Genomic DNA, 25,640 nt, shown 5'->3' on the forward strand with positions numbered 1-25,640 from the left:
CTTTGATCTGGCTCCAGATCACTGGCTGAAAGGCTGTCACTTCAGCTTTCGGCCGCTCAGCATCCCACGGCGGCGCTTCATCTCCAAGCCTGTGCGACACACTTTTTATCGCATTTGCGCGTCCTCGCTCACGTGACCCGCCCATTATGCGCCGCTACCTGCTATCCTACCGGGGAAGCGGCTTTGGTGCCAGCACAAATGCCTCCACTCCAAACCGCACATAAACAATGGCGCTGATTGTCCGGGAGCTGAACAGTCGCTGCCGTGTGCTCTCCAGCCATAATATGATGGCTGCATCCACTTACAGTACATCAGGACGAATAACGCTCATCTATCTGTGGTAGGTGGAAGCGGAATTTACAGTGAAAGACAAAAAAAAAAAAAAAAAACGTGCTGAACCATTTACACGAAGGAAAAGGAGGGCAGATTTAATTTAAGAATTGGCACGTATTCCTCATTTCTACAGATGAAAGCTCGTAAATGAAAAAGCCTGGAATCATGCCTGGTATGGAAATCTAAAGTTATGAATAATGCCTCTGTCTCAATCATCAAGTCTGTTTTAATAAGGCGGATTAGCCCAGCACCTGCAGGCTGAGAGCAAGCACACGGCTGCACTCCCAACCAACCGAGAGCGGGACACGAGTCCCGGAGGTCCCGGAACCTCGCGTCCTCTCCGCCGGACCTCCACCAATCAGTGCGAGTGAGCACCAGCAAACAGCGCCGGCTTGTCATTCACGCCCATGAATCCGCCTCCGACAGCGAGCGCTGCTGATTTACACACGCTTGCTAATCAGGGAATGGCTCTCTTGCTAATGAAAACGCATAGATCTATTCAATAACTACTACTGATATGATTCTAGGCCCCGTTACTCAGTGCTAAATATGCAACAGGCAAGAAGCGGTTTGGATCCACCTGGGAGCAGACAGGTAACAAATGTTGACGCAGACGATGAAGGACTTCCGGTATTCGACTATGCACAGAAATATCACAAAGGAATAAATGGACTCGTTCCTTGTATATGTACAAATAGACTACTGCCTACTTCCACCCTCCCATCCAGCTCCCGGAGCTAAGGGAGCCCCAGGAAACAGCAAGGCCGCCGCTATGGTTTGTTCCAGCTTGGCATTGATTCATCATTCCACTAAACAAGTCATAGGCACCAGTTTAATCATGATTAAGACCAGAACAGAGAGCTCAGTAGACACAGGGGGATGCATCCATCCATCCATCTGCTATACTCATCAAGCAAATCACTTCCACTTCCAGCAAATGAGAATGAATTCATTGTGACTTACCTGTTCCATTGGCTGTGTTTGCTAAGAAGAGAGGACACAAAGCTGAGCAGCTTTGAGATAGTCGTACATCGAGGCAACACACACAGCAAAGTTCTATGGACTAGCTGCCTATGAAAGCCATTTAGGCTCAAAGTGAGTTTAAGTGAATAATTGCAGGGTTTTGAAAGCGAGGCACTCACCACTGGAGCAGTCCAGTCCCCCCCATCCGGGCTCGCACTGGCATGTGTCTGGAGAGACGCAGCGGCCGTGGACGCACTCCTCTGTGCACAGAGCTGGAACACAGAGACGAGACGGGGTGAGGCGGCGCCGGAGCGCGGGTAAACGGCATCCTCAAAATGCCCAAGAACAGTCCTGGTTCTAACGGGCTCGGGTTCTAACGGGCTCGGGTTCTAACAGGCTCGGGTTCTAACGGGCTCGGGTTCTAACAGACTCGGGTTCTAACGGGCTCAGGTTCTAACCTAGTCTGGTTCTAACAGGCTCTGGTTCTATCAGGCTCTGGTTCTATCAGGCTCGGGTTCTAACGGGCTCGGGTTCTAACGGGCTCGGGTTCTACCAGACTCGGGTTTTAATGGGCTCGGGTTCTAATGGGCTCGGGTTCTAACAGGCTTAGGTTCTAACAGGCTCGGGTTCTAACGGGTTCAGGTTCTAACGGGTTCAGGTTCTAACAGACTCGGGTTCTAACAGGCTCAGGTTCTAACAGGCTCTGGTTCTAACGGGTTCAGGTTCTAACAGGCTCAGGTTCTAACGGGCTCAGGTTCTAACAGAGTCTGGTTCTAACAGGCTCGGGTTCTATCAGGCTCAGGTTCTAACGGGCTCGGGTTCTAACAGGCTCGGGTTCTAACAGGCTCGTGTTCTAACGGCCTCGGGTTCTAACAGGCTCGGGTTCTAACGGGATCAGGTTCTAACGGGTTCAGGTTCTAACAGACTCGGGTTCTAACTGGCTCGGGTTCTAACGGCCTCGGGTTCTAACGGCCTCGGGTTCTAACAGGCTCGTGTTCTAACAGGATCAGGTTCTAACAGGTTCAGGTTCTAACAGACTCGGGTTCTAACAGGCTCGGGTTCTAACAGGCTCGGGTTCTAACAGACTCGGGTTCTAACGGGCTCGGGTTCTAACAGGCTCGTGTTCTAACGGGCTCGGGTTCTAACGGACTCGGGTTCTAACAGGCTCGGGTTCTACCAGACTCGGGTTTTAATGGGCTCGGGTTCTAACAGGCTCGGGTTCTAACAGGCTTAGGTTCTAACAGGCTCGGGTTCTAACGGGTTCAGGTTCTAACAGACTCGGGTTCTAACAGGCTCAGGTTCTAACAGGCTCGGGTTCTAACGGGTTCAGGTTCTAACAGGCTCAGGTTCTAACGGGCTCAGGTTCTAACAGAGTCTGGTTCTAACAGGCTCGGGTTCTATCAGGCTCAGGTTCTAACAGGCTCGGGTTCTAACGGCCTCGGGTTCTAACGGGCTCGGGTTCTAACGGGCTCGGGTTCTAACAGGCTAACAGACTTTGCTCAATGAATTGCTTTTTTTAAGCAGAGCCAGGAAGGAACACGCTGTAAATCCCTTCTAATTTGATCAGCCACCACTTTGTCGTATGTTGATGCTTTCATGTAGCAGGTCCGGGCACCGCAAGTGTTTACCAAGTTGGCAGTTTTCTTGATCATTCATATTGAGCAACACAGCATCCAATTGATTGGGCCGGCATTAGTATTCCAGGGAGTGTGTTCAGTTAGAGAGTTGGAAGTTTGGCTCAGCTGGATAATAAAGTGACCTACATGATTTTCTGTTTTTTTTCTTTTGCCACAGTGCCAGTTTTTTGAAGCTAAAAAAGAAAAGATCACAAAACAAGCGCTTAGCATGAATAAATGTGTGGCAGCCAAGGTCATCTGGCCAGCGTGGTCCAGACATGCAGGCTCTTATTGAGGAAGGAGAAAGTCACAGGACGAGGAGGAGAGAGGAACCCTGCCTGATGGGAATCAGCAGTGCACTGGCAGAGCCTGTGGAGGAATGATACACAACCCAAGGGCAGGACAACAGACAGTTCATTTCTTTAACTGATCAGACTTCATCCAACACCTCATCCTTCATCCGAAACCTCCTTTTGTTCTTTAGTTATCTTTTTATTATCAAAATTGATAAACATTTGTGAGTTTTGGGCACTATCACGCAGCTGTGGCGGCTTATCCTGCAGGCAGAGAGGTCAGCAGGAGCCGGCTGCAGACCTGAACGGGGCCATTATAGATTATCGCTCGATCAGGCTTCGATTAGGATCCACCATCAGTGGGACGGATGCGGCAGGAGACGAGAAAGACGAGCGAATCCCAAACAAACACGAGCTGGCGCTAATCGGAGAAATGCACCCAAGGCAAAACTGGTAAGCCAGAGATTGAAGGATAATTCAGGGCAGGTTTCTGAGCAGCGTTGTTCTGGCAGAAAACTGTCTAATTACAGTCAGCCAGCGAAAAAAGAAAAAGGAGGGGGGGGGGCTCCAAGATTTGTGCTGACGAAGGTGTGAGATCGACTACCTGTAATCAATGAGTCCAAGGTATGCGGAGTATTCAAAGAGGAGAGGAGACAAATTCAATGTCACCATGATGAGTTGATTTCATTTAGTTTCAATCAGCAAATTCTGATCGGCGAGAACAGGGAAATGCAAATGTGCCACATCCCTTGGAGAAAAAAAGAAATATGGAAATGAAGTTTTGAATATGGGAGAAAGGATAAAGCGCACCCTTCTCCCGAGATCTGAACCGGTGTACTGAAGGGATGGCATAATAAAGTAGGAGGTAGGTCTTTCATTTTAATTGAAATTCATGAATCACTCTGCTTAACTCATGTCTAAGGAATCTGTTGGAAAATTGAGTCTTTCATCTAGATAAAAGGCTAATCTAACTCATTATGCAGAGGTGTTATCAGAACGGGGAACAATGGAGCTAATTGGTGATTGTCAAGCAGAGTTAATAAATTTAATATTCCTGCTCAGTCAAACTTCGATCTTTTAAAATGTGTGATAAAATAGATCCTCGCAGTCTCCTCCGTGTTTTTAGAGATCACGGCTGCAGCCTGGAAATAAAGACCTACCAGTGCAGCTCTGCTTGTATAGGATTTTTTTGGAGTAGTAGCGTTTTGTAGTACGCTGATTCTGAAAGGGAATTGAATTACGTGGAAGACGTTGTGATGCACTGGAGCTGCTCGTAAATCAATGTGAGAGAGATGCCTACAGAACATATCAAACAACTCGCTACGAAGTTTCTTCCACATGCCTCGATCCAGCACAGAGATGATTTATTTTAAAACTGTGTCTTTGAAGCATTAAAAAAAATGCAACAAAGCCAGAATGAAAAAGAAATCAAAGGCAGAGAATCTCTTTCTGGAAAAAAAAAATCTCATCATCGTCCCAGTCATCAAAACTCAGATGTGAGCAGCGCGAGCGTATTGCTGCCTGAAACTTTATCAAAACTCGACTAATTCCTCCACCAAAAGCCATTTTCAGAAATCTGCCAGAGCAGTGGACAGGCAAAAGTCATGCAGGAGTCATCTGGCCTAAATGCTCCGCAGACGGAGCGACTCATAGCCTCTGTCAGCCTCTGATGATATTACAAGCTGTTGTCATTAGCGAGCTCCTCTCACTTCCTCATGCACAACTGTAATAATCATGCTTATTAGGGAGGGAAATGAGTTCCTCACATCCTCTACACAGTCTAGTCACAGATTAAGGTAATGACTTATGACAGATCAAAGGTCACAGTATTAATAAAGACCTCTAGTCAGAAACTTCAAGCACCAATTAAGGAGAAACAGATCAAAGTTCAACTTATCGTGTAGAGCCGTGAGATAATTAGACAATCGCGTCCCATCACAGGATGAAATAACGTAACAAACAAAGGAAAAACATCCTTTAAGATAATGCTGCTTATTTAGGGTCAGAAGTAGTTTCCTTGTGTGTATCTGTATGATAGTTGTGGTCTGTGTGATGTGTGATGATTCCGTTAACCACTTGCTAATGTATGTGCTAATGTGCGAGTACACAAACACACACAAGGAGCCTTAAGAGGCAAAACACTCTTCAGATATTTCTAATTTTTAATGATAGAGACTTAATGGAGACGGCTACAGTCAACTAACAATACACAAGAGGGGGATATTTTACATTCAGCAAACTACAAAGTGTCCTGATACAGACAGCTTGAGTTAATATTGGGTCGATTTACTCTATAATGCCCCCTTTTGTCGCTGCATGCAAATAAGCTTGGGGAGTACAAATCTCTTAATCCTGGTAGTGAGAGTGCGAGGATTAAAAGGGGTGGAACAGGGCTGCAAAGACAGCAGAAGGCGAAAACGGCCCCCACCCCCCTTATCTCACCCCGCACCTCACCTGAGAAGGCCCTGCCAAAATAAAAGCCACTGTTCGCGAGAGGCGCCCCCTCGTACGTTCACCTGGTTAGCATCCCGAGGAGATGGTTATTAACAAACATAACCGAATTATTCATGGCCACTACATCATTGATCAAATCTGCGCCTGCCTCCTCGACACCCTCGCGCAGCGACGCCAGCTTCTGATGCTTCGCTGGCTCGCTTCCCGGTGCTCTGCTGCCCCGAGGCTGCGAAGTGTGGACAAGGACAAGTTCATCTGCGGTCAAAGAGCAGACTCATATAGCTGCCGTCGCTGTATCCATAACTCCCTCATGTTATGAAGGATCGAGGAAAACATTAAAGTGTGATTCTGACCTTATTTAAAAGGGAATTAAACATTAGATGGGCCAGTGATATCAAATACGTAACTCGGAGAAGATATAAGTTCTGTCTTTATTTGGCCAACATGTAAACGAATTCAGTTTGAAGTGTGGTAGTAAAAATAGAAATCAATGGCCATTAATGAAGCTGTAAAAAATGAGTGAAGAATTGTTATCGGCATATTGCAACCGTCCACCGCTTCTGCTCTTTTTACTGCAACTTAACATTCCAGTGTGGTTTAATGTTGGGGGCTGTTACTAGTGAGTGTGTAAGCAGCACCCTCTCGGCTTGTTAATTCCCCTCATTGTTATACAGCGTCAATTAAACGACTCGTGCCGGGAGAGTAAAGCAGGTTTACTGTAAAACCTGTCCCCTCACAGTAAGTCGTGCTCACTCACACTCGCATCTCATAAAAGAGTAGCCAGAGGTGGAGCGGCGCCTCGGGTTCTTTCTGAAGAGGTTCAGACTGGAGTGGGTGGGTGGGCGGCGGTGGCGGGGGGTGGCGGCGGCCACGCGGGGAGCTGTAGTCAATCCCAATATTTACTCCTTCTCTCTAAATGTCTAGCAGACAAAACCTGAAATGTCATCAGCGGGCACAAAAGGCGTGCGAGAAAAAGGATACTCACGAACACACAAGTCTCCGCTCTCGAAGTAACCAGGGCAACACTGCGAGCGGCGCCTATACATGGTCCTCACTCCCCGCCGGTAAGCCGTCTTATAGCTGATCCTGGAAAAAAAAAAAAAAAAGGAGCACGGCGGCTACGTGATGTAAAGAGTGACTCACTCTGAAGGGCAAGAACCCAGACGCTAAAAGTGATTGTGTTGTTGTGGGAAAGTTTATAAAGTCCTGCGCAGGATGGGAGTAAAACACCTGCTACGTGTCTGTCAGAGTCTGAGAGGTGACTCTCTGGGAGGTGACTCTTCCTACTTATTTAGCTGGATGCCCACTATAAACTTTAATGGAGCAATTAAAACATTTACTGTAAGATGATTACAGTCGGATCCTGGCTCTCACTGCTTCACCCACAAGGACATCCACTCCGGCCTTCGGAGACTTGGCTCCTATTTTTGGGGCGACAGGAAAGGTCGAAACAAACACCGGGACGAGCGCGGGGACTGCGGGACGCCCACCTGTGCCTTGTGCATTTGAACCAGTTGAGGATGTCGGTGCATCGGGTGTAGTAGATCTGGTCGAATGGGTGAGCGTAGGATTCCTGCACAGTCACAGCGTAGCTGAAAGACAGAAGCGGCGGTGCATAGCGGTGAGGAGTATAGATTTCCAGGGTCTTTAAAGGGAAAAACATAACAGCACACAGATCTTGTCGGTGGATGGAGTCCAAATAAAAGTAATACAATAACTTTGATATGCAAAGAAAGGAGCTGAAAGAAGCTTTTAGGTGATTCATGTCCATGATATATAGAGCCAGAGGCAGACTGAGGATATTGGAGGACCTCAAAGCCATGAACACAGGCCACTTAGGGAATTCATTTTGATGCCAACAAGAAGGAACCAGGATCCCTAAGTACCCTCACCTTGGTCAGGCAATAATCCAGATCATATATCTTCACAGCTTTCTTTCCTCCCCTTTGCATTGAGGACAGAAATTATTCCTACTTATTTCTCATAAGTGACATTGCCCAGCACAACTAATAATTATTCAGGATCTATTGCAGCCATGATTGATTGGGATGAGAGTACACTGATCAATTTGCCTGCGTATTTCATCTGAAGCTGCAACTCCTCCCATCTCCCCCGGCCCGGCGACGGAGCCGCGCCGGATCGATGCCGCTGCGAGCACATCTGAATGTTTAGTCAGGGGTGCTCGCGCTGCAGCGCAGACGCCCCCCCCGGGGGTCGGCGGCGTCGCTGCGAGGAGGAGGAGTCCTGCGTGTGAGAAGGCGCGCTCACCTCTCCCAGTGGCTGCACACGTTGGGGTCATCGGGGTTCAGGCTCCATGCACCGGTGGCGAGGCCCAGGACAAACAGCAGGGTCAGCGGGGCATCAGATAACCCCATCCTTCACTTTGACACACAGATAGACGAGTCAGCTCATCTTGGCCTCTCAGCGCGGACCTGCGAGACAGTGCACCTATAGAAGCACTGTCTCGCAGGACAACAGCCACCTAGCAGCATCTCTAAAGGTCATGATTAGCTGCACACAGCACTGGTTGCCTTTAATCTGAGCACTAAGAGGAAGCGTGAGCGCCTCATCGACTCCTCTAACGTGAGCCTCTCGCTGAGCTTCACATTTGCCCCTCCGCTCGTCTCCTTCCAGGACCTTCAAAGAGCACATGAGCGGCCGCGGAGATAAAACCTTCATGCGACAGTGACAGAGACGCTGATTTGTTTGGACCGGCGGCTTATTTCATTAGATATACAGCGCAGGCAGAGGCAGAGCGCACATGACTGCCATCGGACATGACAGTGATGAATTCCCCGCGCGCGCAGGTCCTACCTCAGCGACGGTAGCGGGCGGGGATGAAACATGTGTGACTGAAGCACAGTGGAGCTCATAGTGGAGTCGAATGCCCGAGTGACGCCGCGAACACCACGCGGCCCTTTGACAACTGACGACGCCGAACGCTGTACGTGTCGCCGAGCGGCGTTCGCATGCTAATAGGAAGCGCACGTTAGCGCGATGCCTCCGAACGCAACGCGGACGTTCAGGTGTTCGGCCAGTGGCGTTCGCTCACACGTGAGAGGAAATCAATCGGACTTCCACTTCCTCTAAGTAGCTGTAGGTCTGAGCAGACGGAGGGCAGAGTTACGTTCACTCTCTTAGCAGGATGAATAATCAAGACGCACGTGCTACAGGCTGGAGCTGCTTTTACATCAGGACCCCTCTCAAACAGGCCTTTTAAATACTGCAGGGACCCTGTTTGATTGACTGGAAAGGTTTTATTGCCGCTGTGATTAGACCGGCGCCCTCAGCCATTCCTCTGAATGGATCTGAAGTGTTATACCTCATAACCTGTCGTGTCACATTCCTCAAACCTAACAAGTGCTCAGTCACAAACCTCCGGGAGGCCGAGGGGTGATATGATTAGGACCGTCGCGAAGACGCGGCGAGACCGGGCGAATCGGTCGTCTTTTGGTGGATGTTGGAGCGATGGCTGCGAGCAAAGCGAGCACTACAAGGCCCTTGAAGGAGGAGACGGCAGCAGATCTAATAGCCAGAGGCGCGTGGCCTTCAGCTTACCTAATCTCACAGCCTGTGATCCCCGGGTGCTTTTTGTGGATGCTCGGGAGGTTCGGGAAGCGCAAAGTGACACGAGAGCTCAGACGCTCGCGCTGGGAGAGGTGATGACAGGTCACAGATCTGTGGGAGAGAGGAAAAATAATGAGCTTATGATGACACACACAAGACACACGCGCCCTCGCCGGCTGTGGCGCGCGCACACGCACGCCACAGCCGGCTCATGCATTTCTTATGGGATCAGGAATCTCAACAGGGGTATAGTTCACACCAGCCTCTCTTGAAAGGCCAATTTGCTCTGTGCAGCCTCCACATGCAGCCGCGCACTTTCCGCTCCACTTTGCAGGCGTGCCTCCTACTTGGTAGCCGCGCACGTTACCCGCCAGAATAAAAGCCTACATTACCTCAAGGAGCGGCGTTCACACCTCAAGCCCGTGTAAGTGGCTCGTACACAACGCAATCATGTCACGTGCTAATTAACGAGGCCTACACAGAGGCCATCGCAGTCATCATAAGCCTGTTTACCGTCTCACTCATTACATAGGCCCTGATGACTCCTGCAGGAGGTCTGAGAGCAGGGTTCAGGCTTCTGCCCTTCATTTGCTCTCCCTCCCGAATTAAGACGTAAACACGAGCACAGCTAAACAACATGGCTGCGTTTGCTCTTGGCTAAATAAATAATTCAGCCCGTTTCTTTTCTGCGTAAGCGGTTGCTAGGGCGCAGCTGTGTGGACAATGACAGCTGGAGAGTTCTTACAGGTACAGTGTAGACAAACCTAATATCTACAGAGATCCACACAGGAAATACGTTAAATATATGCTGCATTCACCACGACAAGCTCGTGCTTATTAAGAGAGTTAACATTTGGATCAACAGGTCTACTTGTACCGTTTTTTGTTTTGTTTGTCAATTTATTTTGAAGCATTCAGCAAAATTATCTGTTTATTTGTCGCTGTGCCATCACACGGACCCGATGCCAGATCGCACCCTGTTACGTCTGAGTCCACCTCCACTCCATCAGGCTGCAGCTGGAAGCCTGGTGTGTTGACATGGCTGAACAGACCGTTCCTCTCATGTGAATCCTTTATGACTCGGGGCTCTCCCGTGCGCCTCTGCCCCGTGTTCCTCCCTTTTTTTTTTTTTTTGGACGTGTCCTCCGCTCGTCCAGACAGAGTGTTCTCCAGAGAGTGCTTTGACGCTACAGTGAATGCATTTCTGCTTTGATTATCGAGACCGCGAAAGCTCTTGAGAGGCTGCGCCCGGCGAGGTATCTGCCGAGGAAACAACATCGTTTGGGCCACTGATGCGGACACGAGTCCGGGGAACAGGAGACGAGGTGGACGGAGACGGACAAGGACGGACCATGGTTAATGACACCCACCTGCAGAAGCGTAGGTGACAGCAGCGTGTCAGCGCGAACATCTGTGTCTCCAACGTGTGACTTATTAAAGCGCAATGCGATTAATCACTGACCAGCGCCTGCGCTCTTCCATGAATAACGCTCAACAGGCGTGGCTGTCAGCCGCTCGCCGCTCCGTATGGATGCTAGCTGCCTCTCAGGCTCATCTTTGCTCAATGTATTAATTCTACAATGCTCAGCTCTGTCTCGCTTGCTCTAATTTACATCTACATAATGAAACCCAGTCAATGGAAATATTGCTTGCTTTTGCAATCTTGCGTCGAGCAGCAGTGAGAATCCCTGATCAGCTGTGTGCTTCTGCATAATACGCCTCTCCACCATCGCTCTGCGCCGCTTTCATTATAAGCAGGGGCGACAAGTACAGTTTTTAAGAAGAATTCTCCCGGCCACTCTGTCTGTTTTGTAATCGTTACTGAAAGATTCAAGGCCCGCACTAATTTGGGGGAGATGTAAAGGTTACAGGTGGAGGCACGCAGCCCGCGGGGTGGCTGGGAGTCATTAGGAGTCAGGCCTCATTGGGTTAGAGAGGCCGCGGGGCGGTGCCCGCTGCGTTCGCTTCCCTGCAGCCGCCGCCGCATGCCTGAGTGCCCGGCGCGCTCCAGGCCACAAGACAATGACGTGTTGGTGGACGTGAGGCCCCTCCAACGTCTGCAACATGCACACTCGCATGCGTTCAACATTTTAGTTCATGGGAAATACTGTCTTTTTCTACTCCCCTGCATTCATCTGTCGGTTCGAATTACTAGCTAGAAAACTTAATACGATAAAACATAACTCATATGAACTATTGTGCATTGTTGGAGATAAAACTACCCAAACATGTATAATTAACCCGCACCTCAACCAGCCATTCTATTAAACCTCTGCTTTATCTCCTTCTTGAACCATAGTAATAAAATAGAATAATACACACAGTATAATAACACACTAGACAAACCCCAGACCCACTTCTAGTTGAATTCACAGCCTATTAGTGACTTGCTGTGAATAAGGTTGTATTTAATTGTACATGGTTGTGGCTTCTCCTCACTGTCTGTGCTGATTGATAAATGAGTGTGCGTTGACCTTTTCTAACGAGGGGTTCTGTTCTTATTATTCTTCTATTCCCCTGTAAACACATATCACTTTAAAAGAATCTCAACGTCTGCGTTGGCATCAAGTGCATTGAAGTCATAAAGCCAGTGAGGGTGTTTGTCGCCGCGTTTATGGGAATTTCAGTAATGCTGACAGCACAAAGTGCAGCCGAGGCAGCGATGTCTTACGCCTGATCTCAGTTAAAATGCACTCCTGGGTGCTTTACTTTTTATTACACTTCAATGATTAGGAACAGCTGCTTGACAGGATCCAACCAAGGATTAACTTCGCAATCTCTCAATCTGAGACTGGAGACTGCACGACTATAACACTGCTTAGTTATGGTTATGGACATTAGCAGTTCACCTCACATGAGGACGCCGCGTGCGGTGAATCCTGATTATATGATTAAGGACAGGAAGAGAAATTCAGTCACACGCACACACAGGATTTGACCCACGGTTTTACATGGGAGAGCAACGATGGACAGGAAAGACGAGAGACAGGTGCAATAGTCGTATTAATAACATGAACAGAATTCATATTTACGTGTCAGTTCCCCTCATGCTTCTTTAGCTGTTTAATAGTTACAGACACACCAAACTCTGGGACATCTATCATGAAAAGAATCAGTTGGCAGAAAGCTAATGGCTGCCATTTCAGTAATTGATCACTGATGCCATTTACAATAACAAACACTATTGAATATTAATAAAGTACAGTTCAAAACAGGCAGTAGATGCTGTTTTGTCTTTTTTATCTTCTTCTTAAACTTCTTCTTAAGGTTTTAGTGCTTAATTAAGTGTAAGCTTAAAGCATCAACATTATTTCTAACTTATTAAGTTCATATTTACATATTATGTGAGACTTAAATGCTGTGTAGGTCAGATGCTCACAGATGTGTTATTGTAATTTACTGCTAAAGCAACAAATTACACTGTTTTGTTTTACTATTGCTTAATTAATATCACTTCCTTTTTGTGTTGGTGTGCTCTGTGCAGTTTGCTGCATCATCTACATGCCGGTGAACCCGTTATAGTTACGTTTCCCCGCAGACCTCATGAAAAGCTGCTCCATCGGTGGAACCTAATGAGGAACTGAATAGTTCGTCACTCACGTCGTTCTTCTCATCATTGCTGAACAAACCAACGTCCGGCCGACAGCCCCGGCGTCGCCGTGAGGATTGTCAGTGATTGGGAAAATCCTCCAAGACTATTTAAACCTAGTGGCTCTTCAGCTGTCTCATGAAACCGCTATAACACAACGGCAACAGCGAAACTTTCACTCCGACTGATTTCCACTCGGAGGTGGAGGCACCTGGGAGAAAGCTTTGCGTCGTTTAACACCAGCTTAATTCTGGCCGCATGGTTTATTCATGCGGCGACCGCTGATATCACGACTCCTATAAATCACGCGGTGCGGCACGCTGGACGTCCGCGCGCGCGGGCAGGGCTCACTAATCTCAGCGCCATCTTTCATCTGAATAACCTTGCCTCGCCGCGGGGCAGGCCGGCGCCCGGCGCGCGCCCATTGGACGGCGGCTCGTGCAGCTTATTCCCGCCACCGAGGGCCCGGCGCGCGCCCGCGTGCGACCGCGGGCAATAATGAGAAAGCGCCTCGTGGAGCTAATCAAGTCCAACGTTAGCTTTGTGAATGTGGAATCGGAGACGCGAGGGAGGAGAGCGGCGAGCCATCTGTTCAGACGCGCTTCAAAGAAGGAGCAGAGATATTGGAAGTAATGCGAGTAAACACAATCATCACATTTAGATAATGGAGCGGAGCAGGAAGCAACTTTGCTCCCGTTCTCCTACCTTTCAAACGTGAAATTCCTTTGTAATTAACCCGATTTGGATTCTTATTCACATAACAGGCAGATACTTTACAGTCGTAAATATGTCACCAATTACCAGCTTCAGGCCCAGAGCTTCGGCGAGAAAACTAATTAGTGCAACAACGCCATTTAATGAACCAAAATAGCGCGGCGCCTGATGTCACACGAACCGCGCCTGCTGTTTGGAATCCTCCCTCGTTTTCACCCCACGCGCCTAATAACGCGCCGCAGGCGGCGCGGCCGCGGCCAAGTATGCCGCGGCGTGCGCCCTCGCGCTCGGCGGCGCGAGCCTGGATCTGGCCTCCCGCCCCCCCTCAGACAATTAGCCTCGCCGTGACCGATGGCGGGCGACGCGAACAGTTGGGCGTCTTCAATCCCAGATTAATGTGTGAATATTAGCTGGTTATAACCTGCCGCTCTCTCCCGCCGGGAACATTAATAGCAGGGAATGGAAGTAAACCACGGGGTTTTCTTCGCATTTCTCCAGTCAAGGAAGCACCATGCGCGCACATTATTACAGTATTTTATAAAGTTCTAGCTGCTGCAGAGCTCAGCACAAGTACGACAGGGGCGGAAAGAGTGATGGGGAAAGGTGGAGGGGAGAAGGTGGTGAACAGGCGGGTAGAGACGCAAGCTGAGCAGCTCGCCGTGAAACGCTGAAACAACAGCACGGCAGCCAGGGCAATTTTACAGCCCAGCAGTTTCACACCTCAGCCACCAGCCCCTCGCCACGCTGAACTTTGTGTCTTCTTTGTGTCTTCATTTATTTTGTGTCAGTGTCCAAGATGTGAGAAGCCAAGCAGTGAGAGCGCCCGTCCCAAATGTCGCGGGGTAAGCGGCGTGTGAAGCAAGTGGTGGGGGGGGGGGGGGGGGGGGCACTGCGCATGAATGCACCGTGCCTGCGCCGAGATCTCACGAGGGGGAAGTGAACGTCACATGCAACTGTAACACAAGAATAAAGAGGTTCAGCTTCTTTTAATTACATTCGTGGAAGAGAAACGTCCTGTACATGTCATACAAGGCAATATTATCACTATTGTTGGTCTAACTATAAATAATTAGAATTGCTTCTGACGCATGTGTAGAAGTAAATGCCTCCCAACATATATAGAAACAAATCTGTGGAATAACGACGTCTGCGCTCGCTCACAAAATGAATCTGTGTATAGTGAATTGGAAGTTCTTTTCTAAAAATACCCAATTAAAATGAAATATCCATTCTTTGTGTTCGCCCACATCCCGCTCTGAATCAATGGTTTACTCCCTCCGGTAGTGTAGTACATTAACCTCCCGGATCACCAGTCAATGACTCAAAGAGCGATGGCTTATCATTATGATTATTAAATCGGAGAACGCGCTCCGGCGGCGTGTTGCGCGGCCGCCGTGCCACCAGGTGATCTCCGGCCGGTCGAACCGGAGCTGCATCAGCCGGGATTTGCATTAAAGACGCTCGCTGGAGCTTTTTTGCCACCGTGACCTTTAAACGTCCTTGAATCCACTTGAGAGAGAGGGGAAAAAAATGAATAAAAAAAAGACGCCTACTTGGAGTGAATGCACTACAAAAATGAACAAAAGCGATGAGTGCGTGTGGTTGAGTTCGGGCCGCTTAATGAATACGAGAGGAGAAATCTGCGTGTACAGTCATTAAGGTACAGAAAATAAGACGAGGGCCGAGCCGGGCTGTATATAAATCATCTCCTACATTAAGAAGGTCTATAGTTAGAAGAAATCTTATTATCTGTGCAACACAAATATACACAAGCTGGCCACTTTATTAGGGACGCCTGAGCAGTGACTCAGCTTTACAGGTTCTGTTTGAAGCCCTCATGATGTTTCTGGCTCAGACTAGCGGATGGGGACCGGTTCCTGGCCTGCATCATATGTATTTAGAGGTGCCGCTGACACCTTTTTGCTGGTTGCTGTTCTGTTTTCAACTCGGTTCTCTCGGCGTATGACTCTATGCCAAGCGGCCGACAGGGTCGCCGCCGGAAGCTCGCCCCCGTCTCCTCTGCGCCCGTGCGACCGGCGCCCCGTCGGCTCCCCGTCAGCCTGCGCGCCTTTATTCCTCCCGGCCTCGCGCTCGCGGCAGGCAGGGCTGCCTGATGCGGGTGGCGGGGGGCCCGAAGCCTTCCTCCGCTGACCTTTCGCTCCGCGAGCGGGTGTGAGTGCAGGAGCATTGCCGGTGAGGGGCCAAAAGAGATGGGACACTGAGCTGGCTGGTGTATTATTCATGACTCAGCCCTGTTGAGTGGGTAGTTATTCAGCATCCAAATCCCAGATGTGGTTCAATCTGTGCTCCATTCACTGTCCTGACTGCTGGCTATTGATCACGAGCAGGTTACCTGGGTGCTGAATAAGCGCAGGGGCTTTATGTTATTGGGCACAAAGCATCCCAGCGCTAGCACAAAGATCCATCACCGGACACTAGAAACGCTCCAGTGATTGCTCGCTAGAAGCCAACGGGCTCACGAGAAACGCTTGAGTGGCAGTAATATGTTACGTGTCAGGCATCGCTTCGACGGCAGAGCGGGAACGAGAAGCTTTGTTTCGAAATCAAACACTTCCACAAAAATCAGGTGAGCTGTTTGATGTTTTTAGCCCACAAAGACACAGAACCTGAAAAAAAGACCATCATAAGGTTCTGAAAGGTGCCAGAGGCAACTTATCACACTCTAATAGGCATCAGACTATTAATGGACAGTTGAGCACAGTGAGTCATTTGTCCACTTTAATCATCAATCACATGTAGGCAGCCAAATGTGGCATGACCACAACTCTCCTGTCTGCATTCGTCTGGATGACGATCATTCATCATCGATCCGGTTGTATAATATGAAACGTGAATAATAATTATCACGTCAGCGATAGTCTGTCGCCGTTCGTTTGAACGATCTCACGGGTTCACGCTCGGGTCAGTGTTTCCTGTAAATTACATGTTTTAAAAAAGTGAGTGGTAAGTTTGAAAAGTGAAATCTCTGATCGATTGGCTTTGATCCGATTATTGGGGACGTGTTTACAAACTACTTAACAGGAGGCGTAAAATGACCTAGAGTTTGATTTATGAATCACCTTCTGTGTGATATTTCATAGGAATTTTCCACAAATGAATCATCTCCATTTTAGCAGATTTTCCCCTACATTTCAAACCATCCTCGCTGCCTCTCAGCACCTTTTTGATGCTGTCAAATTACCATTAAATATTAAATTTCACCATGTTTCCGAGAGAGGACCGTATTTCATTTCCCTACTTCATCTCAACAACTTCGGTTCTGAAAAGAAAAGGTTAGTCAAGAGTTAAGAGGTTCACTGAAAACGCCGAGAGTCTATACAGTGAAAAAACAGGATTATTTTAAAACTCTGCAGCAATTAATAAAAGTGAGTACAGCTCATCTAGAAAAATACATCAGTGAGTCAACTATGCATGAAAAGCATATGCCTGAGATGGAGAGTGGATTTCTGCTGTCTAAGCCATAATGATGAATAATAGCCTTATCAACAAAGCACAACACACCCCAACAAGCCCAGATCTTATCGCTGCTCATTTCCTCAGCTCATGTATTTCCTGTATCTCTGGTGGAGAACGTGTCGTGTGCTTCCCCGCACTGTAAATGACAGCCTAGTCGTGTCAAAAGGCTTTATGGCAGCAGTCGCCTCCCGAAACAAGGACGCGGGTGGTGTGGTGGTGGGGGGGGGGGGGGGGGGGGGGGGGGGTTGGTTGGAAAAAAGTGGCAGGTGTAAGCAGACGCATCAGCAGTATTTGCAAAAAGTCACCAGATCCCCACGAGGGACATGCTTGTCATTAAAACAAACAAGAAAAGAACTGATGAGTGCATTAATCAGAGCACGGCCAAACGTCGGCGGGGAGCCGTGGGCCGTGGCGTTGCTCCCCAGGAGCGACTGCACCTGAGGGAGGGGGGTGGGGGGTGGGATTAACGCGGCTCCAGGCCGGAGCTCCTCTATCTGAAATCTGCCTGAGCTCATCGCTTCCGCCGCTCGCTAAGAGGCTGTGGCGGCGTATCGGGCTCAGGCAATCTATTCCACTGCAGCGCGTTGGCTGACCGACATCAATGCTGTGCATTGTCGAATTATTAATTAAATGCATGCGCGCATAATCAGATGCAGACATGGCCAGACCGCTGGGACCGCTACCATAGAACTGAAGCCGAATCTAAATTGCAGATTTCTTCTTATTTTCCCAACGCCAGCTAGGAGCTAAATCTTGTGGCCTTAAGATTTTAGCATCACTTTGCACTTATTTAACTTAAAACATGCACATTCATAACTCCCCTTCCAATCCAGACCCACCAGAAAACACATAACTTATACCGAGAGTGGAAAAGTAAGTGAGAAATGCGATGTGGGTGTGTGCAAATATGTGGTATATTGTTTTTGTTTCATTTCTACAGACGTGCAAAATGTAAATGCCACAGCTTTCAAAAGTAAAGCAAAGTCCAGGTCCTGCCTCCATATATTTCATTAAGCTGCGCTAATGTAGTTGCTATGGCTCCGGGGTGTTTGCTCAATACTCAATACACTTTTTTTTGCTGCAATAATAAGATCTATCAGTCAGCAGCAAGCAAAAACAGCTTAATTTGCAGAATAAAGGTCACGGAGGCTGTTACTTTGGAGGGGTCCCCGACAGAGAGCGGCGTCACAAACGGGCCGCGGCCGCCGAGTTGTTGGCGCGCAGCTATCGGCGCCGGTGTCAAGCTGGCAACGCCGCGCTCGCTCTCGTGACGTGCCCCCGTGAACCGCAATCAACCCACTCATCGTCCTCCTGCACCGAGCGCGTGCTCCGTGCCCACGGTTCGCTGCAGAGCCGCAGGCGCCGCTCCCACCGCCGGCGGCCCATCGGGCCCGCGGGGGGAACTGCTTCCGAGCCCATATGTGCTGATAAGCGCCTCCGAATCTTTTAATTCACATGTGATTAAGAGATTATTGAGCCTGCGTGGGTCCAAACCAGCGACTGATCAAGTGTTAATTGCCTTTATTGAATTGTTCCCCCTCTAAATCAAACACACGTGGAAACTGCGCTTACACATTTATTCATATATCCTTTTATTGTGTCCAGCTTCTGGCGTCGGCCGTGGAGCTATCTCTCCCCAGCTGCCAATAGACTGTGTCCTTGTGAAGTGAGAAAACTGTCAGCCTTCCGCAGCCACGCGCTCTCATTAATCAGCACTAATTAAACGTATTGATTGAAGCAAACATTAGGATTTCCAGTTGAAAGGGTTTATTAGACTGTAAAGTGCACACGCGCACTAAAAACCCTAACAAATGCATAATGCCACTTATGTGCCCTTGTAGCATCCATCTCTAAAAATGCCCAGAAAATGAGACAGACTCGCATCTGCTGGCTTCCCGTTGCGTAACGTGGGCTTGTTCGGCGCTAATGTCGTCCTCGCCCTCGCGGAGAAGGGCTGAAACCGCTGAACCCTCATCGGTTTGTTTTCCGGAGCCGTGACCTCCTGTTACTGGAAAACGTCTGGACTCGCAGCCTGATGCAAACCTGACCCCGGAGGATCACCTCATACTGTACAGCAGCAGCAGCAGCAGCAGACGAAGCTCTATCAACATGCACCAGATACAGAAGAACCCAGACTCCGTACGCAAGCAGCCTCTATAAACAATGCCTGTCTGACCACAGAACCACAGACACTCATCTACATGCAAAATTAAAACATGCTTCACACTAGAAATGTGCAGAAAATGGGACTAATTACTTCTGAAGGGCAACGATCAGATAATTCCCCTTTCCCCACTTACACATGATGCTAAGTAAACTTTCTGGATGGAGTGAAAATGTGTTGGATATGAATATTTCATAATCGTTACCCGTTGCAAAGTTGACATTTTAGCGACTCTAGGTTGTAATTACAGTGACCTCATACATAGTAAATAAAGTCATGGCAGATGTTAGTCCACATTTTGGGGGATTATTATTATGATATAGGGTCATGAAGGTCCCATGAAATCACAGCTGTGTTTGTAGCTTCTGTGGATCAGAAGCTTCAACTAAGCAATGGTCTAAATAGTCTATGTTCTTCACACCAACATTAATTAAAAGTTAAACATGGATCCATTATTTCAGTAAGTGAACGTATGCTGTCAAACCCAATAGAATAAAAAAACCTTAGTAAAAGCAGTAAATGTGGAACAGTTATACATGAAGGAAAAGTCCAGTAAAGCAGAACCAGATCTGCATTGCTGTGCTGTAAAGGGGAACTAACAATAAAGGACTTTAATGAATAACTGCTGCTGAGAATCATGCTCCTCATCCTGTAGAAACTACAGCAGCCCCTTAGAGCTCCAGCCGGTTCGTGTGTCCACCCAAAAATTGAAATCGCCGGTGGTTTGTTAAAAATCCCTGGTTTCTCGAAGCTTCCTGGCCTGTTTGTTTTCCCACAAAGGAAATCAACAGCAGTAATGGTTTCATTATTAAAGCATGGCGCAGATCTGCTCATTGACTAATAGACTAATGCAAGTTTAATCAGCTGCTTTAGCCTGCACTCTGTTGGCATCTAGTGGCCTCCCATCGACATAACACACGGCACGAGACGGATCTTTATTCTGGACCGAGTCAAAACGCCCATCGCCGCTGCTGGACTCGCTCCTCATCAATGAGCGAAGGATAAAACACCGTGAATCACACAGTGACACAGTCGTCGGAACGGACGCGACGCAGCATCACCGGAGTTAAACGGGCCGAACTTAAAGCGGCGTTTGTGTCAAACGCAACGTTTAAGAGAAGCAAAGACGTTAAATATCACGCCATTAAACTTATCAGCGGCGACACAAGCAGCAAACATGACGCAAACTCACATGTGCAGCCGTTCGAACCCACTGGTTCCTTGTCTGGTCCAACTATCAGAACCTCACAACGGGCTTTAAATCACTGTGTCTTCACACTAATAGTTTTGCTGGCAGAACACGCAAGAGTCGCGTTAACACACACACACACACACACACACACACACACACACACACACACACACACACACACACACACACACGTCTGCAGCGGATTATAAAACTCTCCGGGATGATACAGCCCCTTTCTCTGGCACAGCACGCACATTTCCACGGGATACGCTCGCCAATAGCCTAATTAAATAGAAAGCACAATTTGTCACATCAACCAGCGGCGCTTTCTAAATGCCAGAGGACTGCGTCCGAGTTGACTGGAGCCGCATGCACGGAACAAACAACAAATAAAACAAAGCCAAATCACCATTTCATGACCCGCATCTGCAAAGCTGTTTATCACCGCAGATAGTGTCGCTGCCGCTGATGGGGCTGCTGCAGCCTCATCAGCATCCTCTGCCGATTAGAATCAGGAGCCTTGTTTTCGCTCTCGGGGACGAAACGCACGGGAACTCACCCGTCGGGAGACTTGCGATTCAAAGTTGTCGCCCTCGACCAAGCGGGATTCAGCAGGTCCACGGTGCGGCGCGGGGTTCCATCTCCGAGGAGCGTGAAAGTCGGCACGCACGCGGCGTGGAGCGCCGAGTTTCTGTGAGTTTGGGTGTTTTTTTTTTTTTTCCTGACACAACAACAGCGCGCAGAAGTCAAGTGCTGGGAGAGGAGGCGCAGCTGCTTCCTCCCTCTTCTCTCTCCTCTCCTTCACTGGGTGAAGCGCGGCCCACTTTAAACTCCGATGACGTCACGGCCGCTGATGCTGATGCTGCTCAGCCCCCCAACGCCCCCACCCCACTTCCACCTCCACCCCCCCTCCGGACACGTCCACGTCCGTCCCCTCCTCAGCTCCGTGGTTCACAGTCGCTCATCCTGGGAGTCCAACTTTAACAGGCGCCGTAAACAACCTGTGGCATCACTCACGAACAACACAAAGACACGCTCCTCTTTCAAACTGCCTCGTCCGCCTGGTTTTCACACCTGGCTGCAACATTTATAATTATATGCATTCAAAATGAGTGAATTGCCTGGAACACTAGAATTATAATAATTACAATCTATATTTTTCTGCAAGGGTGAACACTTTAATTCTCCTCTGAACCAGGATAAAAAGACCAAGTCACATCTGGCTGGATGATGTTTTCCCTCTATATTCAATAGTAAGAATAACAACACAGACAATAAAGGACGTATTGACCAGCGTTTTTGATTGTACTCTGTTCCTGCAGTACAAAGCTTTGTTATTGTCAATAAACTCCTTAAGCGCGTGCAGCCGAGCAGCCGCTGTTGAACATGTGTCTTCACGTCGACGAACACGGTTTCTTCAGCTTGTTTGAGGCCGTCGACGCGTCCTGGTGCCGTCAACACTCAAGTCAAGCACCGAATGTGAATTAACACGCGAATGCAAACAGCCCCCAACAAAGCTCTGGTTATTCCTAGTTAGATAACATATGCTAAAAACTACAGTGCCCATCTGTTTGGTTAATTATTGATTAATTTTTAAATAAATTAAAATATTTTTTGATTCATTTCAAACATTTATGTCTTCAGCGAGCGCAAACAAGCTAGCAGCTGAGTGCCAGACTTCACAGAGTGCAGTGACAGCACAGAAGACAAGAGACCTTGTTTTGGTATTTTTGGACTGTAGTTTAAAAAAAAAATATATAAAACAGCATCAGATTTTTTTCTAAAAGAAATACAAGTAACAGGTTCAGCTTTCTGGCAACAGCTCTTCACTGCTCTGATCTGAATCACGTGCATCATCAATCATCACCTACAAAACTCAGCGGACGAGACAGAACCTTTGACCCGTCTCCGTTTGAAAACACAATATAACACCCACACATACTGCAGTAATCACCATTTGCATGCAACTGCGTTGAATGTAGCAGTGCCTCCTTAAAAATACTTACAAGCCGAATATCATATAGTCATTCAATTGAAATTCAGAAAAGACATGAAGTTGTTTTTTTGACCCCGTGGCCCAAAATCAGAAACTACCAAATCCCCAAATTGACCACAGATGTTATTGTGTGTATCTGTTGGCCGTTGTGCATCTGCATCCAGTGCCTCGGTGGTGGAGGCCGCCTGTGCGCCGGCCGTGAACTGGTGCAGGTCAGCGTTGCACATCTATTTCTATCCGCTGAACCGGAGCGGCGGCGTTCCCAGCGGCGCGCCCCTCGTGTGTGTGTGTCCGTGCCTCAATCATTTACAAGCACTTGTTCCGCCTCGGTTCAGCCGAGCGCCGGACCGTTGTTTTCCTGGGCCTTATCGGACGCGTGTTTGCAGTCGCATCCGGCGCAGAGAGGCCGCTGTGCGCCGCCTTTGGCCCGGCTCCAAATGAAGCACATCTGTTCAGACGTAGGGGAAGGAGCAGTTGTCTTTGCCTCTGTATTAGCTGCCTGACTTATCTTCCTCCAACAGAAGGACACCGCTCCACCTTCCCGTTGCCTCTGGCTGAGGGACATTATGTCCTGTATAAAACATGAAAATCCATTAGACCACGGAAGGATCTGGAAAGAAATTCCTCCTTTTATATCATTATTATACATTAATATATAATATATCCTGAAGTTATTTGTTTTTTCCCTAGTTGGTCTCTTTTTTTCCTGTTCATCCTTTTCATGCAAAGCTTATAATCTATTTAAAGATTTGCCTCAATCTCTGCAAGCAGTAAAATACACAACTTGGGGCAATTTTTTTAAGCTTAGCCAGCAAAGGCATTTAGGAAGGAGAAACCAGGCAGTCAGCGTTGGTCTGCACGCGCCTCCTGTCCAGAGGGAGGACTCTTAATCTGAAGGAAACAATGTAGGACCGATGAAAACTAATCCAGTCTGCAGGTTATTACCTTGAACGTGGATCGAAGAGGGAATTTCTAACGTTCCACACGGGTTTCAGCCATTAGAGGCACATACCTGTTGTTAAAGGGAGTGAAACGGATCACGGGCCTGTTTGGACCTGGCCCGGCCTTCGCGCCGTGGCCCGTATCGTGCTCTAGCCGGGCAGATTTGCGCGTTGGGGGAACCCGCCTTCCTTTGTAGCTGCTGTTATCAGCCGCCTCAGAAGCCGCCTCTGTGACCTGCTGTGATGCCCGACTACAAATCCCCAGATCCCCGCGCAAAGTGGTGCTGGATGAGGCAATAAACCCACAGCATCAAACGGGACGCGGCGCACTGCCCTCATCCGGCGCCGCCGCTCGCCCTCCATCAGCGCGTCCCGGGTTCGGGCCTTTAATGTCTCATCTGCCGTCTCCTCGCGTCACCGCAGAGGTACAGTCACGCTCAGAGTGGCGTCTGCTGCATCACATTAGGAGCCCTGGGTTTTCCGTTCTCATGTCTAAAGAGGAAAACAACATTGAGACTAGGGCTGTGGTGGTTAATAACAGTAGCTGTGATGCGCTGCCACTCTGTGTCTATTATTGATGACCACACCTGGCGGCTCGGTGGAAGCCAGCAGCCACTGAGAGGCGGCGGCACCGCATTGTTTCTCGGAGCCAAACAGGACCCGCAGAATCTCTGGCCTGGAGTTGTCTGGCACCATTAAAGTTTCAACACCTTCATTATTTTACTCCATACCGTTCCTACATATTGCATATCCCAAAATTAACCCTCATCCAATCAGTCTTTGTATAAAAAGGCAACTTAGGCCTGAATAATGGGACACGCGTGAGCACAGGAGAAATGGGAGAGTTTATACAGCTTCCTGCTTTGTGTCGAATGTTTTAGTCAATTAACTTTTTCTCTGATGAAAAAGGGAATTGAAGATTTTTATCGTTACTACACTTGAAGCCTGTCCCTGTTTCATAAGCGTTTGTGCAGCTCCGTTGTGTTTCTGTGATTTTTTTTTCCCCTCTTTACATTCATCCCGTGGCATTGTTCGGCCCCATGGAGGAGAAGCATTGGTGTAAATGTGAAAGCCCAGTTGACCACTGTCATGTCAAAAGTCTATTTGTTTCTGTCCCTGGGTTTCACGACCAATGCCTCTCTGTCAGCCCTGCTTTATGAAGAAAAAGATGATTTAGCAGCAAGACGCTTTCAGTAAACCAGACACGGCTCGGCGGCCTTGTGTCGGCGGCCACGACAATGTGACGGACTTCGGGGCACAATCGCAAAAGCGGTAGCAATTTTCTAATTCCGCTTCGTATCAATTGTCGGTAGGCTGACAGCTGACACACGCTTCGGTCGGAGCAACAGGCTCCCGTTTAACAGGTGAACCCGTCTTTGTCCGGTGTTATTTTGCACACGTTGAACAGATGGAATTTAAAAAGGCTCAAGTGCACAAAGTCCAAGGACGGGTGGGCATCGGTCTGATCCGTTACACTGTTTTAATCCTCTGACAGAGGGAGTGGGAACAATATGGGAAGATACTAAATGTATAAAGGGAAGTATTATTGCTGCGTATGAAACCAGAAACTAAAGCCTGTGCGGAGGATACAAGGGCAAAGGCTTGTTTAGATAATTAACTGTGAAGGAGGCCTTTGTGTCTCCTGTGCCTTGCATGTTTAATGGCTACCAATCAGTGTGTTGGATGAAATGAATGACTTACTTTGTGCTGCTGGTCCACTCTGCACATGTTTGATCTGCTTGATTTGGTGTATTTCACTAATATCAACCCCCTCCTGCTTGTGTCTCAGATTCATAGAGTGAAGCCCATCACCACAGACCGAAATCACAACGTTCCATGAAAATATGAACGACAGGAACACACCCCTCAGTCTATTATATTCACTGGCATTCTGACCACAACTGCTCATCTTATAGTCAAACATTACTGTCAGACACATCGCACACCTGACCTCAGTGTATGATTAGTGACGTCATCAGCCGCCAGGTGCATCTGGTTTCATGACGTTTGTTTGTCCTGTTTCCAAGGTTTGGTGTAATGTGATGTTTCACATGCACTGGTTAACAACTATCTATCAGCCATTACATTCATAATTATGTCTTATGGATTTCTATAATCTGATATTCTGACTTAAGCTTATTGTGGTTTATTGAAAAAATATTTTTTTAGCTCAAATTTGGCATATTTATATACGATAATATATTTATGTAAAAATACAATTTTAATAAAATGTAAATGTTTTAAAAACAACCTTTATTGTGGCTACAGCATTGTAACACCGGCCGTCGCCAGCAGGGGGAGCGCCGTCCCCATCACGTCCTCGCCGTAAATATTTACCGTG

General features: G+C 48.3%; 1 protein-coding gene and 1 long non-coding RNA gene across 14 annotated transcripts in view; both read right to left on the reverse strand.

Annotated features, from left to right (window-relative positions):
• megf11 (multiple EGF-like-domains 11) overlaps positions 1–21,167 on the reverse strand; it is a 55,737-nt gene extending 34,570 nt beyond the window's left edge. For 3 of the 13 annotated variants that reach the window (XM_029152492.3, XM_029152494.3, XM_029152488.3), the window contains exons 1-7: positions 20,922–21,167; positions 9,218–9,337; positions 7,928–8,040; positions 7,150–7,251; positions 6,645–6,745; positions 1,476–1,568; positions 1,297–1,317 (exon numbers count right to left, since the gene is read on the reverse strand). In XM_029152492.3, coding sequence (XP_029008325.1) covers positions 1,297–1,317; positions 1,476–1,568; positions 6,645–6,745; positions 7,150–7,251; positions 7,928–8,034 — 424 coding nt within the window. In that variant the 5' untranslated portion in view covers positions 8,035–8,040; positions 9,218–9,337; positions 20,922–21,167. Of the gene's footprint in view, positions 1–1,296; positions 1,318–1,475; positions 1,569–6,644; positions 6,746–7,149; positions 7,252–7,927; positions 8,041–9,217; positions 9,338–20,362; positions 20,506–20,771; positions 20,794–20,921 lie in introns of those variants that run through there. The other 10 variants (XM_029152500.3, XM_029152498.3, XM_029152497.3 and 7 more) reach the window with 7 other exon arrangements.
• A 580-nt stretch (positions 21,168–21,747) lies between these two features.
• On the reverse strand, positions 21,748–25,328 carry LOC114857280 (uncharacterized). The gene is made up of 2 exons (XR_003786192.3): positions 25,001–25,328; positions 21,748–22,929 (listed from the first exon to the last, which is right to left on the reverse strand). It is a non-coding gene; the product is annotated as an uncharacterized LOC114857280 (long non-coding RNA).
• Between the last annotated feature and the right edge of the window lie 312 nt (positions 25,329–25,640).

The sequence above is a fragment of the Betta splendens genome, chromosome 6, assembly GCF_900634795.4.
Source record: "Betta splendens chromosome 6, fBetSpl5.4, whole genome shotgun sequence".
NCBI classification, from domain to species: Eukaryota; Metazoa; Chordata; class Actinopteri; order Anabantiformes; family Osphronemidae; genus Betta; species Betta splendens.